The 18,054-nt window shown below is 47.3% G+C and overlaps 1 protein-coding gene across 4 annotated transcripts in view; it reads right to left on the reverse strand.

Moving 5' to 3' along the window:
- St14 (ST14 transmembrane serine protease matriptase) overlaps positions 1 to 12,158 on the reverse strand; it is a 36,923-nt gene extending 24,765 nt beyond the window's left edge. For 2 of the 4 annotated variants that reach the window (XM_020166960.2, XM_074066330.1), the window contains exon 1: positions 11,892 to 12,158. In XM_020166960.2, the coding sequence (XP_020022549.2) occupies positions 11,892 to 11,972 (81 nt within the window). In that variant the 5' untranslated portion in view covers positions 11,973 to 12,158. Of the gene's footprint in view, positions 1 to 3,474; positions 3,532 to 11,080; positions 11,851 to 11,891 lie in introns of those variants that run through there. The other 2 variants (XM_074066332.1, XM_074066331.1) reach the window with 2 other exon arrangements.
- Between the last annotated feature and the right edge of the window lie 5,896 nt (positions 12,159 to 18,054).

The following is an 18,054-nucleotide window of genomic DNA, read 5'->3' on the forward strand; positions in this document are numbered from 1 at the left end:
GTCACACACTCAAGAGACAGTATAGAGTGTGGGCACCAGTGGCTCACACCTGTAATCCTAGCAACTCAGGAGGCAAAGATCAGGAGGATCGAGGTTCAAAGCCAACCCTGAGCAAATAGTTTGTAAGACCCTATCTCAAAAAACTCACCACAAAAAAGGGCTAACAGAGTACCTCAAGCAGTAAGAGTGCCTGCCTAACAAGCATAAGGCTCTGAGTTCAAACACCAGTGCCATCAAAAAAAAAAAAAAAGACAGTCTAGGGTAATGAACACAACTTTTATGTGTACTGGAAAGCCAAAAAAGCCCACGCGACTTTCTACCATGACAGACATGTGGGTCGGATTCTGCCCCAGGGATTCATGGTCACAAATGTCTATAGACCACGTTACTGGGTCTTAACTCCCTCATCCTCAGAAACCAGAGCCCAGGACTTCAAGTCAGCTGAGCAGAGCCAGGGGGCTGGTCCATCTGAACCCACACCACTGCCCCAGGAACAGCCATCCACATGCAAGGGACTGGTCTCCAGCCAGAAGGGGCCAACTTACGCAGGCTGCCTCCAGTTAAACAAGCAGCCACAGGTAAACTACAGAAGCTATATAGAAAGCAGCAGGCTCCTAAGGCCAGGATATCACCCGACCAGCCACCCTCAAAGTCCAAGGGCTAATCTAGAAGACACTTGATTGCTCACAAAGGCCCAGGCTGGAAGCCTCCCTCTCGCTTACCAACTCACCACTCGCTAATCCAAGGCAACTGATCTCTGAGAAGCCAGGTTCAAGAAGCCCATAACAGAGGGCTGGGGGCCTGGCTCAAGTAGTGGAGCACCTGCCTAGCAAGCTCCAGGCCCTAGGTTCACTCCCTAGACAGCCCAAAACAAAAACAAAAAAGCCCATGAAGCTGGGTGCAGTGGCTCAAGCCTGTAATCCTTGCTACTTAGAAGGCAAAGATCAGGAGGATTGCAGTTCAAGCCCAATGTGGGGGGACGTTCACAAGACCATCTCAACCACTGGCGTGTGCCTGTCACCCCAGCTACAGTGAAGCACCACAGCCCAGGCAAACAACAAAAGCAAGGACTAGCAGGGTGGCTTAAGTGGTAGTGCACCTGCCTAGCAAGTGCAAGGACCTGAAGGTGGGGCGGGGCAGGAGAGATGGAGGAAGGATGGAACCATGAGAGGCTACAGTTGCCATTGATCACACCAGACTTGTCTGGTTGTGAAAAAGACAATAAAAAATAAGCAAACACAGTGTTTGTTCAGCGCCCAGAGTCCCGAGCCCTTTCTCTGAAGACTCTGCTATATGGGTCAGAGGAAAGGCCTGGAATGTGGAAGTCTGTAACTAGTGCCCAGGTCAATCTTAGGAAGCCATGACAGAAATTCCACCTACCTTTCCAGTTCCCAGGCAGCCCGGTTGACCTACTTCCCATCACCAGGAGAGGCGGCTGCCAGAGCAACCAGTCCCAGCCTGCCTATTTTAAGCAACCATCTGGGATGCAAGGTACCTGTGTGGGATTGGGCTTTACTTCCTGCCCTGGGGACCCTCCCACAATAAGTTAGAGCATCATCCCAAAAGTCCCCTGGCTGTCATCAGTTTCCTCGGAAACATACACTCCCAACTCCTCCTCCAGGGAGAACACTCAGCCAGCCTTGGGACTGGCCAGCTGGAGAGAAGTCTACAAATTCTTTTGCCATTTTGCTTCTCAATCCTTTCACCCTTGCCCTCTGTCCCTGTCACTATCCTCAGCTTCCCCACCAGACAGAGATGGCCTGGGAAATGAGTAGGGCTCTAGGACCCAAGAAGGATTCAGAATATTCTATAAAGGTGTAACCAACGCCCATCAGGGGAACAGAAAACTGACCCAAGGCCAAGACTCCCACTGAAGAAAGTAAGCCAAAAGTCTCCATAGCTTATTAGACCATAAAGGGAAGTCCCCAGGCCTGGCTCTGTCCATGTCAACACAGAGAAACGCCATGGCTCTTTGCCAGTGAGTAACTGGCTCCTGCAGGTTTCGTGCTTATGATCTGTTCCCTTCCCAGTGAGGACTGCCCACATAGTCTCAGGATAGGAGGAGCCACACGTCGGTGCCACAAGACACCACCTACCCAAGAACACATATCGCAGGTCTCTTCTTTCCTTTTAGTGAGGTGGGGTGGGAACGCTGAGCCCTGGGGGGCAAATACTGTCACTGTGCCTCAGTCTCCTCCTCTTAAAACTGGGTTAATGACCCCTTATGGCCTTCCAAGTGGAGAAGCTATAGAACATAATTAGCTAAATCCTGCTAATGACAGGGTCCTACTTACAGTCTCTCTTTGATTTTGACTTCTCCACCCACAGGCCATCCACCTGCCCAAAGCCAGGCAGTCCCAATCCTGCTCCAGCCTGGAGGGAACAGCTGGAGTACCGACACTAAGAAATGAAAACCTTCACAGCACAAGTCTAAGTTGGCCTCAAAGATCAAGCAAGCTGGAGCAGAGCTGGCAAGTCTCCCCAGAAGGCCAACGTGGTGTGGGGAGCTAAGCCAAGGCCAGCCCAATCCACCTGCCTGACTCAGAGCACCAGAGACCTTCCTGCCCCTTCCTCTCCATCTCTTGTATCTTGCCCAGAGTTAGCACTTGATTAATTTTTTTTCTTTTTCTTTCAAGCAGGGGAGTGCTGGGCATCAAAACTAGGATCTCAAGCATGCTAGATGATTGACTGGTTGGTTGAATGGTTGATTGATTGGACTTCTCTCTCTCTCTCTCTCCATATTCAGATTTAGGTAGCCACCCAGGGCAGGTGCCAGGTGCCCATGCAGCTTCCAGGTCTGTGTCCCCAAGATGCTCCTGTCTCCCCCTCTCCCTGCCCCTGGAAGGGGAGAGAATACGCTGTCTGCACCCCAGGGCTCTGGCCCACCCAAGGTCCCTGTATCAGACCTGGCTGGCTACCATTCAAGACTAGATTCTGCCTGGTCTTTTCCTCTCCTGGCTTCTTAGTTCAGCCCTGCCAACCCCCGGATCAACCTCTTTAGCTAATTCCAACCAGAAAATTCTATCTCCAGCTTCCAGAACCTACAAAGTTCACATCAACCCCATTCTTATTTGCTAAAGACCCTATTTCTAGCCCAACCACCCTATCTTCCTCCTGCCTCAAGTCACTACATGCAGCAGCAGAACTAGGCAGACCCACCTGAAACTAACAAGAGAAATGAGAGGTGTGACCAGAATTGTGGAACTTTTCTCATTCATTTTCTTGACTTTTTACTGACCCCACATTCTGACTTCATAGCTAGTGCCTTTTTTTATTATTGAAATTTTTTACTGAGCTAATTATAGATTCCTACAAAAGTTTAAGAAATAATACTGAAAGCTCCTTTGTACCCTTTTCCCAGTTGCCCCAATGGTAACATCTCATAAAACTGTGTTACCAATGACAGTGACATTGACATGACATGACATTGAAGTAATCCACAGATCTTATTCAGATTTCCTGTCTTGTACTCACATGTGGGTCCGTGTGTGCATGTGTTATTATGTTCCACGCCATATAGTTCCCGTATCCACCGTCAGTCAAGACTGAACAACTCCAATGCAAGGATCCCTCCTGTTACCTTTTATAACCACACCCACCTCCTTCCTGTCCCCCACGCCCTTTCATCCTGCAACCCCTAATCTCTGCCAGTTCTAACTGTGGGTTGTTTCAAAAACACTGTATAAATAAATCATACAGCATGTTGGATTTAGGGACTGTTGACTTTATTCACTGTGCAAAGTCCCCTGGAAAGTCATTCAAGCCATTGTGCCTATCAACAGATCATTGATGTTCTTTTTTATGGTTGAGTAATATTCTGTGGTGCGTAGGTTCCGCAGTGTTCCTGCTTTGAGGGACTAAGGAATCTGCAGAAGTCACTGGAGAAGCTCCAGGCTGTCCTGTAGCCTCCGAATAGTCTAGATTCTGAAACACCCCTTCAGTGGCTCCCAGGCCCCTAACTGAGCTACAGATCTAAGAAGTGGTCTGAGCAAAAGGAGAGAAGATACAAAGAGGGAGGCCCCGCCCCTTGGGGAGGGTCCTGGAGGCCCTAGGTCCATAATTACACCGAATCTCTGGAGAAAGGAAGGGAGAACTACAGGGCTCCACTGTTGGTACCTGAGCAGGACAGATTTTAGAGGGCATCTTACCTCCCACCCTCCCCAAGTCATCTTTTCTAGGGGAACTGTTTTTTCATTGAGCGCCAATATTAGCAAGCAGTACAAAGGCATCACACTGACCTCTGCACTAGTTGACAGTGCAAGAGAACCTGTCCAATTTATCCTGCTCAGGGCAGTCCCGGAAATACCACCTTGATCTCATGCACTCTGGGTCTGTTTCTTCTGGCTAGCCATGCTCAATTCCTCCAATCTCAAACAAAATGTTTCCTAGCCCCTGGTGATCTGGTTTAACCTCCCCATTCATTAGTCGTATTCCTGTGAATATAATCTAAATCCAGCTGCATAACCCTCATGAGGCCTGGTGGAGTGGCCTCCATGGGGGCTGCTGCTGTTACTTCCTTCATCCTGATTGCTATGTCTCCATTAATTATCCAGTGATGCATTCGACTACAACACACGGGCAATCAAAAGAAAGTCAGAATAAGAATGAATGATATAATCACTTGGTGAAAGCTTATGCATCAATGAAAAATGTTTTCTTCAATCGGGGTGTGGTGGCTCAAGCCTATAATCATAGCTACTTAGGAAGTAGAGATATCAAGAGGATTGAGATTCAAGGCCAGCCCGGACAAAAAGTTTGAGAGATCCCATCTCAACCTGGATGAGGTGGCACTCGCTTGTCACCTATTCAAGGAAGCACAAATAGGAGGATCTAGTCCAGGCTGGTCCCAGGCATAAAGTGAGACCCTGTCTCAAAAATAACCAATGCAAAAAGGACTAGAAGAGAGCAAGCACGAGGTCCTGAGTTCAAACCCCAGTACCACCACCACCACCACCAAAAAAAAAAGAAAAAAACTTAATACATGTTTGAGGAATTAATTGGTTACAACATGTCTTTGCCTGAAGAATGGATTTCATTATAATTCCACTTGAGAGAGAACATATGTACACATATAAATTAATATCTTGTGAAATAATGTCAGCCAAACTGTTTGGCTTTCCACTACAGTTATGAAATGACTGAGATAATCAACTTATAAACAGGAAAGGTTTATTTTGCCTCACAGTTTCGGAGGTTTCAAACTCCATGACAAATTGGCCCCATTGCTTTGGGCCTGTAGTGGGACATCATGGTGGCAACATGTGGCAAAGCAAAGCTGTTCACCTCATGCTAGAGACATGAAAAGGCAAAAGAAGAGACCAGGGTCCCAAAATCCCCTCTGAGGCCCCCATAACCTAAAGACCTCCTACTGAGCCCCACCTTTAAAGGTTTCCACCACTTCCCAATTAGAGCCAGGCTGGGAACCAAGCCTTTGACCCGTGAGTCTTCGGGGGACACTTATAATCCAAACTACAGCACTACTTGTGGGGATTAAAATCTAGGGGAGAGAATTTCACTTTCTGATCTGGACATTTTGTAGTGTACATTTCTATTTTTGCTTAGGCAAAAATGTTGCTTAAGTTTTATAATCACAAACAAACAAAAACTTTTTTTTAAGGCACATACATTGGCAATATCAAATTCTTACAATGCCTATCCATGAGTGCTTCCCCTAGTTTTAAAAAATTCTTATCTGAGTTGGCCAAATTTCCTTTACATATATAATATATTAGCCCTTTAATAACTTTTAAAGTATAGCCAAATTAAAAAATCTACGAAAATAACTTCTTTAGATTTTGGGCAGCCTCATTACAAGCCCAGCCCTTAGTAAGTTCTAGATACTCTGTGATGGAGCCAGCTCCGTGCCATGTCCACAGGAGGGAAGTGATTTCTGTCACTGAGGGTGATGTGCTCATCTGCACAGCACCCCTGACCTGGCTGGACACTTCTGTCCAAGGTTGCTAGCATACAAGCTGCCCAGCTCTTTCTGACTCATAACTAAAACATCCAAAGGATTGGCCTTTCCCTCCCAGCTCAGCGTCATCCACAAAGCCAATAAGCAAATGCCCCAAGTCCCTTATCTGAGTTATTACCAAAGAGGAAATGGCACAGAACCCAGGAGGAAGTGAGGAGCAGCCTGAGGCTACCACCTGGAGGGACCTTCTTGGGCACAGCTGCTCAGTCAGATACAAGCCTACAACAGGCCTGAAGCCCTCCAGCCCCCAGTCCTGTGCTCAGCAGTCAAGCACACATGGCCTGTGAACAACAATACACTAGACAAAATGCAAGAATCTAGTACAGGGGAGAACAAGGTGGAAGAAATGAAAATGACCTGATTTGTTTAAATTTTCCACCATGATTTTTAATCATGGCCATAACAAATAAAGCTACCTTTGCTGAAGACCTTGTTGAAATCCACCTCCAGCTGTGCTCCTGACCTCCCAGCTAAGTAACCTTATTAAAAGAGAAACCAGACAAGTTTAGAGTGAAACCACTCAGGTGCACTTGCGTTGGCGCCTGGTGATCACCACTTCTTTTATATGATCACAACTCTCTGTCTAATAATTGTGTTCTGGGATGTCGCTGGGGCGATGCATCCATCAAACACCATCGCCGTTGGAATACAGTTTTATAATAGCATTGTGGTTAAGCCTGTGGGCTTTGAAGTCACACCAATCAAGGTTTGAGTTCTTGTTCTAACACCTACTGTCTTTGGCCATTTACACACGCCCTTTAAGCCTCAGTATTCTCATCTATAAACCAGACATTTTTTCCCAGGTTGGACTGATGGACACACATTTAGGGAAAGGTAAAAGTACTCTCGTATCCTTCTCTGCCTTTTCCCAATCACTACCACCACCTCCAGCATCACTAGTGGCGGCCACAGAGAGACAAAGGATCTGAGATTCTGAACAGCTATCATATCACAAGGAATCCAAAGAAAACCCAGATATATTACTATGCTCCAACAAAATGGACAAACTCAGAAAGTACAAGCACCCAATACAGAATTTTTGGTGGGAACCTGCTTCTGGAAAAGTTCTTAACAAGGGTTGGAGGTGTAACTCAGTAATAGAGCACTTACCTAGTGTATGCAAGGACCTGGGTTCCATCCCCAGCAATACAAACAAACAAACAAAAGCAAAGAAAAGAAAAGGACAATTATTGCACATAAGCGCTGAGCCAAAGTCAAACACCTTTCACCCCTGCCCTCCAGGGTGAGAATGCTGGCAAGCCCAGAAGTTTCCATCCTCATCTCAGTGCTATGAAATCGCTTTTAAAACTTAGCCCCAAGGGCTGGTGGAGTGGCTCAAGTGCTAGAGCACCTGCCTAGCAAGTGTGAGGCCCTGAGTTCAAACCCCAGTGACACCAAAACAAAACAAAACAAAAAAACTTTCCTCCAGGCATCTCTGAAACATCCCAAAATCCATCTAGTTTCTTACTGAAATGAACCATTCTTACCCTTAGTAATCCATCCTTCCAGAGCCCACTGGGCTGAGAGTCCTGCTGTGCACGTCACAGTTCAGGTAGGGTACTGCTGAGCCAGACACACTGGGTCCCAACCTAGATATCACCACTGCTTTGCTGTGACCTTGGGCAAGTTACTCAGCCTCTCTCTGCCCCATTTCCCTCATGTGTACAAGGGTAATAACAACAACAGCAATTGCCCCACCGTGTCTGGGGGCTCTGCATCTGAGGATCGAACTAAGAATGCAAAAAATGTTTGCTTTTTAAATTATGGGGCTGAAGGGTGTAGCTCAGTGGTACAGCACCTGCCTAACATGCACGAGGCACTGCAAAAAAATAATAATGACAAATAAAAACAAATAAATAAATAAAAATGGCCTCTGTGCTGAACAGGTGTAGACTTTCTTCTTGTCATTATTCCATCAGTAACACAGTATAACAACTATTTATATTGTATTACACATTATAAGCAATTTAGGTGACTTAAAGTACACAGAAGGATGTGCAAAGATTATGTGTCATGCACCACAGGACAACATTTCAGTCAACAAGGGACCTAGTTTCACAAACTAGGTTTGTGGCAGACTACACTATACAGGTTCGCGCACTGAGGCCGCCTAATGACAAAGGTCTCAGAATGCATCCCTGTTGTTAAGCAATGCGTGGCTGTCTTTTGCCACATCATGTAAGGGACTTGAGCACTGGATTTGGGTATCCACAAGGGGTCCTGGTACCAACCTGCTTCAGACATCACAGGACCACTGTACTGAACCCGAGGAGGGCAACAGCTCACTCGTGCTCCAGACAGTGTGCACGACACTGGGAGCAACAACATCTCTGGGACCTGGATTTCCTGGGGATCCTGTAACATCCTCCTTCCTGTTCCAAGAACAGACTTTCTGGACAAAACCACAGACCAGAGAAGGAACAGACAACAGGAAAACTCCAGTACCACAGCGCTCTGAGGAACAAAGGCCACTGGCCACAGTGGCCAGGTTCAGGGAGAGAGTAAGCCTGGTTCTCCTTCTGCAGCCTGTGACAACATGACACCTTAGCCACCATGCTGGCTTGAGCAGACACACTTTTGATGACTCCTGCTGGCAGTAGGTGACTGGCCTTCTTGCTCAGAGCAAGAGCAGTCCTCTCTTCTGCCTCAGGTCTCCAGACTCCTACATGAGACTGGAGGCTGGACTCCCAGGACCGCAGTGGAGGGAAGGGTCTCTAAAGCCCCCTGGGGAAGGCAGGCTTTCCCTTCATTCCAGCACCTGAGTTGCCCCCTGTATAAGCACTTCCAGACTCCCACTGCTACTGCCCCACCCCTCACCCTCAGACTTGCACACATGCTTGAGAGAACAAGGAAGAAGATTTGCACATTTTTCCTGGGGGAGGGGGAGGGGATAGAAGAGAAAGGGGAGGGGATGAGAGGGAGAAAGGAATGCATAGCTGCCCCTCATTTTTTCAATGAAGGATCTTTCTCAGGTTGGTGATGTGGCTCAAGCAGTAGAGCGCCTGCCTAGCAAATGCGAGGACCTGAGTTCAAACTCCAGCTACCACCACCAAAACAACAACATTCCAGGGAAAGGGAGGGAAATGAAAACCAGAAGAGAACAGGAAGAGGGTCTAGACTGTTGATGGCTGGGGTGTGATTCCCTAACACTCCTTGGAGCACTTCCAGGTGTTCTGTAAAGTCAGGGCCTTGCCAGCAACTAGGTTTCTTGGCCTCCCGACTAACGTCCCAGTAATATATCACCTTCCTGTTAGTCTCAAGGCCTTGCCAACTCAAAAACTCAAACTGGATGATCTGGACACTGCACTGTGACTCACAAAGGGCTTTTGTGTCAAGTATCCCTTTGAATCTTTGCAACAAACCTGGAACAGATATGTCATCCCATTTTACAGACAGAAAAACTGAGTCTAACCAAGATTAGGTAACATGGCTAGATAGTACTGAGCAGTGCTGAGCCTTGGCTCTGCTGCCTGCTCCTGCCACCACATCACAGATGTCTCCAGCCCAATTTGCCTGCCCTGGCACTTTCTGCCTAACTTGGGTTAGACAGAGGTCTCCTCAGTGCCCACCCTGACTAATCCAGAACCTAATACTCATGACACTAAAGGTAACTCCATGGTGTGGCCCTAAAGGCACTGACTGCATGACTGGAACCTGTCTCACAGCAATCTCCTAGAACCTGGCCCATGCTCAGTCCATGGGTACTTAGTAAATGTGTTATGCAAATGAATGACTGAATGAATGAGTGAATGTTTGACCAATTAACAAACAGACAGCTCTGAATAGCTGGGGTTGGACAGCCTAGTTCCCAGACACCTGATTTTGACCCCACAGCATCTGATTTCCCAACCTCAGTCTCCCTATGGCAAGAGGGAGAGTGTTACCTATGGAAATCGAGACTTAACTGTTTATGTATCTCAAAGCAGCTTCATAGCCACCACTGAATATTCAACAGGATTTGGCCGTGCAGTGAGGCAGGCTTCCCAGTACTCATTAACAGCCATGACAACTGGCATCCGAACACCTGCACTCTAACACACACACACAAACACACACACACACACCCCTGCTCACTCACAAACAGACTGCACACAATCTCCAGACACAGTCCCTGCAACAAGGGATGGGGGGCAGGGAGGGAGAAATGAAAGTGAGGCTACTTCCTTCCACACACACACTGGCCCACATCAAACTTTTCCACATCACTCCCAAGACTAAGTTCTTTAAAGGAAACAAGCACATCAGATTGGTTGAGAGCCACACCTACCTCCTCACTAACCCCCTCCCCAAACACACACACACACACACACACACACACACACACACACACACACACACACAGTGTCTGACCCAATGGAGCTTGGCAGGAGAAAAGACAGAATGAGCCATGTGAAGAAAAATGGCACAACTGAAAGAAGGAACAACCCAACACCTTGAAGAACAGAGGAGCATCACAGCAAATGAAATGGACAGGGACCACTGGGGGGGGGGGCTGAGGGAGGACTTACAGTTGGCAAGACAAGTCAGCAACCAGGAGCCCAGGGAAGAGTGGGCGCTGCCCCCATGGGGGAGGAAGCTTGTGCACTCCAGGAGAGGGCCCAGAGAGGAGGCTGGGCCCAGACTCCAAAAGACCCTCTTCCCAGTGTCAAGGGAGGGCAAACCTGGAGGGAGGGGAGTGAAACAGCCGGAAATAACAACCACCAGACAGCAGGCTGCGTGCTGAAGAGGCAGGAGTCTAGAGCTCCAAGCAGGCAATTATCAAGGGTTCACAAACACCCCAATTACAGAAAGGAAGAGAAGGCGCCTCACAGAGGGGCAGAGGCACAGCCAGGAGCTCTGGCCACTGGCGGGTGGAAAGTGGAGGAAACAACAGTACCCAGCTCAGTCACTATGGGAGGTGGGGGGCGTTGTGGGTGCCACCAGAATCTGGTCTTTTGCAAGCTCCCTAAATCGGGGCACTGATTAAGAAAAGGAATGGATTTGAGAGAGGTCCCAACTCTGGTCTGACATGGGAGCCCAGGAGGGCAGTGAGAAAGGAGGGGCCAATCATTTGCAAAGGTGCAAACTTCCCTAACCAAACAGCCCTGCCGCCCAGTTCCCACTCACCGCCTTCCAGGAAACCTGGGATCGTGCTGGTAGAGAGAAGCCTGGCTGCTAGTCCCACCTGGGCACGGCCACTTAGGTGTGTCCTTCAATCGGGCGACTTACCACACCCTCCCAACTCCGTACAATAATAGGTAATGTTTTTGAGATCTTTCGAGAGATCTCTCCTGTTCTTCCAGCCCGTGAAGAGTTTCCTGCTTCAGGATCTTCCAAAAGGCTGGAGACACGTGCTCCCCCACCCCTGTCCATACACCTTCCCAAGGGACGGCATCCCCCTTTGGAGCAGTCCTTAGCTCTATCTACCCTCTGTGTCCGCCCGAGCTCTGGTCATCCAGTTGCCCTCTGCAAAGATTCTAAAACACCTTTTAGACAAGAAAACAAGTTCCTGCAGAGGCCGAGGATGGAGAGTCTCCAACCCCACTGGAAACCTCCCTTCCGTCCCCTTCGAATACCAAGCCTCCGCGCCCCGATTCCCTTCAGATAAGCATTAATAACTGAAGGTAACGGACTGCCCGACGCAGAGCACTGTTTTCAAGTCAGGGAAAGAACTTAGAGGGCTGGAAGGCGGGAGGCGCTTCCGAGACGCCTCCGAGATGGTGGGACTTCCCGCCTCCACGGAGACCGGCGCGAGGCAGATCTGGTACCAAAGATCGGCCGGGAACCCGCCAAACAGGAAATTCCACCTGTGCGCCCAGTGCCGGGGCCACCAACGGGCAATGGAGAGGGATTTGGCCGAGCCCAAGCCCCGCGCAGAGCCCGGGGGCGCACGGAGCCGGACTGTCCGCGGCCCGCCTGGCACCCGGTCCTCGCCCACCTCCTGCCGAGAGCTGTACTTGAGTCCCGAGTCGAAGTCCTTCAGGCCCCCTCCGGCCTTGTGGGCGCGATCGCTCCTCATAGTCTCAGTGACCGGTCGTGGGTCTCAGAGGCGTGGTCCCTGCGGGCAGCCGGTTCCCATGGCCCGCCGGGCGCGGGGAGCGCGGGGCGTGCGGGGTGAGGGTCGGGCCGAGTTCCGGGGCAGGCCCAGCGCGCCCGGCCGGCGGCGGTGGCTCTCGCTCTCATTCTTCCTCCCAGCGCAGGTAGTTTCAGGGTGTGGCCTCCCGGCTTTGCCCCGCCCCGCCAGCCGGCTGGCCGCGCTCGCCGGAGCACCTTTCCCGGGCCCCGCCTTCAGCCACGCCCCCCAGAAGAAGTCCCTCCCCTCCAGCAAAGGCCACCTGCCTGAAGGTGGTGGGAGAGGGGAATGCCTTGATTTGGATTGGTCTGTAAGGACGCTGCAACCAAAGCTCCTTCTCCCACTCGCTCTCTCGCTCTCTTTTTTTTTTTTTGCGGTACTGGTGCTCGAGCTCATCGCCTACCACTTGAGCCACGCCACCAGTGGAGTGATGGAAGAGGCCCGCACAGGGTGTCAGAAGACTGAACTGCTTGCTGCACAATCCTGTGAGGATCCAAAGCAGCCCAGAATCCCATTCTACTGGATAAGCCAAACAAGAGCTAATGAACACGGGAGGAGGAGAAAGAAAAGAAGGGGGTCGAAGAGGTCATGCTTCCTTCTCAAACTGGAGTCCTGAAAGTTTAAGCAAGGGGGAGAAAACAGCCCACTGGGTTTCCTAGTGCCACAGTGACAAGCTAGTTTCAGTTTCTGCTACTTAGTTCTGGGGATAGCAGGTGAGTCAGGTCACACTCAGCCATGCTATAAGGAAAGGGGAGAGATGATTCCTGGTCTTTTCCAGCTCTGAAACCCTACAGGTAGGCCAGGCTCCAGCAGGAGATAAAGCCAAACTACTTTGACTTGCCTCTGAACTAATCTTCCAGAGCATATTATATTCCTTATTGTATTTATATTCAAAAATCAGGACACTGGACATTTCTCACCATGCACTAAAAAATGAGTGACAAACAGATACAATTATAAATTAACAAAAGATAGAACAGAAATTGCTTGCCTTGTCTCTCAAATTTCCTGTTGCTTTCCCCCCATTAAAAAAGAGGGGAGGGGCTGGGAGTACAGTACAATGGTAGAGCACTCGCTAGCACACCCAAGGCCCTGAGTTCCATCCCCAACACCACAAATGCAAGAACACACACAGATATGTACATGGACACACAAAAGGAAGAGCAGTGACAGTCCTTCATTCTTAAATCTAACACACCTAAAACAAGGAATGGCAGGAAGAAAATACTCCAGAAAATTTTCACTTTCTGAAGTGTAAAATGCTCTTACGACTTTCTGATATTCACAGTTAAAATCTTCCCTTCTCCCCTCTTCCCCTCTCCCCCACACCCTGCCCTGTTGGGTATTTTTGAGATAGGGTTTTACAAACTATTTGCCCAGGGCTGGCTTCAAACCATGATCCTCCTGATCTCTGCTTCCTGAGTAGCTAGGATTACAAGCGTGAGCCACCAGCGCTCCACCTGCACTCTCTTAATAACAGCCCTTCCTCCTGGGGGACAGGCCTTGCACCCAAGCTCTTCCATGCCAGCCATCTTTCTCTCCCTCCTTCATGTGACTTCACCCTCTCCACTGGATCTTTCACCTTAGTCACCTTGCTACATGACTTCATCTCAGTTATGACCTCTCCAAAACCAAACCAAAAACAACCAGCCTTCCATGACCCAACCTCTCCCACATGCCAGCAACCTCCCTCTTCTCAGTGATCAAAAGCACCCTTTTCTCCACTGTTGACAGGCATTTTTGCTGTGGCCTGTACCCGGCTCTCCTGGTGGGTCATCAGAGATGAGACATCTTTCAACCATTTGTGGCATCCCATACTGACTGATCCCTTCTTCAAATGCCCACCTCTTTCTAGCCTCCTAGAGGTCATGATCCCCAAAGTTCTCTCTTCATCCTTTTCCCTTTTCTCTCTACACTCTCTCTTGACAACTCTTCTCACCCTGTCCTCAGGTAGGGAAACCTGCCCTCTTATTCCAGCATAGATTTCATGAAGAGTTCCCACTCTGCATAAGCAGAGTCAGTCAACACTACCGAGCACATACTATGCCTACTACCCTAGGTATACTCGGAACAAAATTAAAATCCCTGCTTTGAAATCAGCAAGCCCTAAACTTCCTTCCTGGACTTGCCAGTCTTCTTAAATACTACTACTACTACTACTAATAATAATAATAATACCCTCTGTGAACCTGTGGCCCTAAACGGCTCCATTTAACAGGTAGAGACCCCTGCCAACATAAGTGACGATGGATATTGAGGCACTGAGAGTTGGTGATTGTCTGTTATCACCACAAACCTAGTCTGTCCTGACTGCTCCTCCACCTCTACCATGAGAACTTTTTCCTATTATTATGTACCTCTATTATAGAATCCATCGCCTTTTCCTTGTGTTTCAATCTGTATCCCACTGACCTTGGTATCCTCAGGGTCTAGTACAGCAAACTGTCAATTTATTAAATGGGAAAATAAATCTGCCACCTTCTAACACATAAAGTACTCCAAAGCCAAATAGGAGACATTGAAAAATAACTTTAATCTTTGGATTGCCAATGGTACAACAGCCTTTAATTATGCTGATAGTAAACCAGAGCCAACGTAGTGAGAAGGTGCTATGGTACTCAAACCTGAATTCTGCAGTAAAAGGAGTGACTCATCCTCTCTCCCAGGTGGCTAGAGCTTCATCTTTTATCTCACAGAGTTACATGAGTGTCTCGCCCATGGAAGGCACTCATGCCATCATTTGAATACAATTCTCATGCTATGAATTGACTACAAATCTAGCTGGACAGAAACAGACACCTGCCAAGACCTTGCCAGAATCAATAAGTCACACCAACACATGAAGTGCAGCCTATGTGCACTCTATGACATTCCTGTGATAGAGGACAAACTGTAACTAGATGCTAACCCATTAGATTTAATCCTCATAAAATTATATGTGAGTTAAGTGCTTTTGTTCCTAAATTGTCGTTGAAGAAGCCCAAGCCTGGCCTAAAGAATATGACCACACCAGACGCTTATCCCTATAATCCCAGTGACTCAGGAAGCAGAAATCAGGAGGATCGTGATTGGAGGCCAGCAGGGCATAAAGTTAATGAGGCCCCTCCTCTCAACAAATAAGCCAGGCATGGTGGAATGTAACTGTAATCACAGCTACTTGGGAGACTGCAGGTAGGAGGATCATAGTCTGAGGCAGGCCCAAGGAAAAACCCCAAAACTGTATCTGAAAAATAACTAAAGCAAAAAGGGCAGGGGCATGGCTCAAGTGGTAAAGCACTTGCCTAGTACGAGGCCCTGAGTTCAAGTCCAGTTAACACACACACACACACACACACACACACACACAAAGTACGGCCAAGGGCTGGGAGCATAGCTCAGTGATAAAGCATTTGCCTAGCATGTGCAAGGGCCTGAGTTTGATCCCCAGTACTGCAAAAAAAAACGTTCTTATGTATGTATGTGTATATATACACATACGTATATATGTCCATGTATATCTATACATATCATATATAACTATATATAAAAATCCATACACACACACACGTATACACACACATGTATATGGCCAAGTTCTCACACTCATGAGGAATAAATCCAACTTAAACCCAGGTTTCAGCCCGGCCAGTGGTACACAACTCTAATCCCAGTACTCAGGAAACTAAAGCAGAAGGTTTACGAGTTGGAGACCAGCCTGGACTACATAGTGAGCTCCTGCCTCACAAAAACACTAATAAAAACTAGCTTTCAGCCTGAGGCCTGTGAGGCCTGCCACACAAGGGTAAGTCACCAAAGGAGGCAGCCTTTACCACAAAGCCCTTCCCAGTCTCTGATACTTGCACCCCAAACCTGCTACCTCTCCGCTCTCCCTTTTATTTCCCAGAGGACTCTGACTTCTTGGAAAGTCACATCTGGGTCCCTGGGACCCTCAAGGGTCTCTCCAGCTAGCTCCCGTGTTGTGGGGCCAGGGCTGCATAGAAGGTACACCTATATGGACCTGACTCCAGGCTAAAGGAGCCGTGCCAGCTGGTGGTGATGTGAGACAGGGCAGGGCTGTTCATGTAGACCTGGCTGATTTAAAATCACCAGAGCTCAGTGACCATTCCAGACCATGAGAGCAGGGGCCTTCAGGGAACTCATATCCTTCCAGAAAGAGGAAGGTACAGACAGCAAGAAGTGCGGGGAGGTTTAGAGCAAGCAAAATTAAGTGGAATGAGTCAGTTACGCATCCACGAATGTCTAAATCTCCTTGAATGACAAGGGTTTTTTTATTTGATGCCTACTGTGTATGGTTTCATTATGACATTTTCATACTTGTATATAATGTACTTTGATCACATTCACCCTGCCATCACCCTCTCGTGTCCTCCTCATGGTTGGTCTCCTTCCTCCTCCCAAATACTCTCCCTTCTGCTCTTATGTCTTTTTTTTTTTAATCTACATTATACATATGACAGAAAACATGCAATATTTGTCCTTCCAGGTCTGGCTTATTTTACTTAACATGATGATCTCCAGTTCCATCCATTTTCCTGCAAATGACATAATTTTGTTCATTTTTATGGCTGAATAAAATGTCATTGTATATAAATATATACCACATTTTCTTTATCCATTCATTTTCTTTATCCACTGAAGGGCACCTGGGCTGGTTCCATCACTTGGCTCTTGTGAGTAGTGCTGCAATACACGCGAGTGAGCAGGTGCCTCTATTGTATGCTGACTTATATTCCTTCCTGTATACACCTAGGAATGGTACAGCAGGATCCTGTAGCAGTTCCATTTATAGTTCTTCTGAGGACTCTCCATACTGATTTTCAGTGGCTGCACTAATTTACATCCCCCCTGCAAGCTCATCAGCCTTAGCTGCTGCTTGTTTTTTTGATGATGAGATGTGTAAGATAGAATCCTGATGCGGTTTTGATTGGCAGTTTTCTGATGGTTAAAGCTGTTGTGCATTTTTTCATGTATTTATTGGCCATTTCTTCTTCTTTTAAGTTGTCTGTTCAATTCATGTGTCCATTTGTTATGTGGATTATTTGTTCTTTTGGTATTTAATTTTTTGAGTTCTTTATATATTCTGGATATTAATTCCTATCAGATGTATAGCTGGCAAAGATATTCTCATTCTGTCTCTTCACTCTGGTGCTGTGCAGAAGTTTTTTAATTTGATGCAATACCATTTGTTAATTCTTGCTATCACTTCCTGAGCTACTGGAGTCCCATTCAGAAAATAGTAGTCTATGCCTAATATCTCCAAGTGTTTTCCATGCCTTTTTAAACTTTCAGATCTTACATTGAGGTCCTTGATCCATTTTGAATTGATATTTGTATAGGGTGAGAGATAAGGATCAAGTTTCAGTCTTCTACCTGTGGATATCCAGTTTTCCCAGCACTATTTGGTAAAGACCAGTGTAGGTTTTTGGAAACTTTGTTGAGAATCAGGCAACTGTAGCAGAGCGGAGTTATTTCTACGTCTTCTATTCTATTCCATTTGTTTACGTGTCTAAGTGTGCTAGTGCAGGGTTTTTTGCATTACTATGACATCGCTCTTATTGCTCAAGGTTGCTTTGATTATTCTTGGTCTTTTCATGCTTCCATATGAGTACTGGGATTGTTTTTTTCTTGCTCTGTGAAGAATGTCACTGGAATTTCGATATGATTGCAATGAGTCTGTAGTTTGCTCTTGGTAATATGGCTATTTTCACAATACCAATGCTGGTGATCCATGAACAAGGAAAGTCTTTCTGTCTTCTAGTGTCTTCCTCAGTTTCTTTCTTCAGTGTTTGTAATTTTCATTGCAAAGGTCTTTTGTCAAGTTGGTTAGGTTTGTTCCTAAGTATTTTATTATTTTTTTATGTGGCTATCCTATCGTGACTGTTTGTTTGTATATCACTATCTGAATGTAATAATTCCTTAACCTAGTCTTCAATCTCTGATATTCCTTCTTAATCTATGGTGATGCTTTGCATTGAGGTGTTATATTTTAATTTCCAATATTTACACTTGGGCTTTAAATTTTGTTTTT

Source organism: Castor canadensis, chromosome 2, assembly GCF_047511655.1.
Source record: "Castor canadensis chromosome 2, mCasCan1.hap1v2, whole genome shotgun sequence".
In the NCBI taxonomy this organism is placed as follows: Eukaryota; Metazoa; Chordata; class Mammalia; order Rodentia; family Castoridae; genus Castor; species Castor canadensis.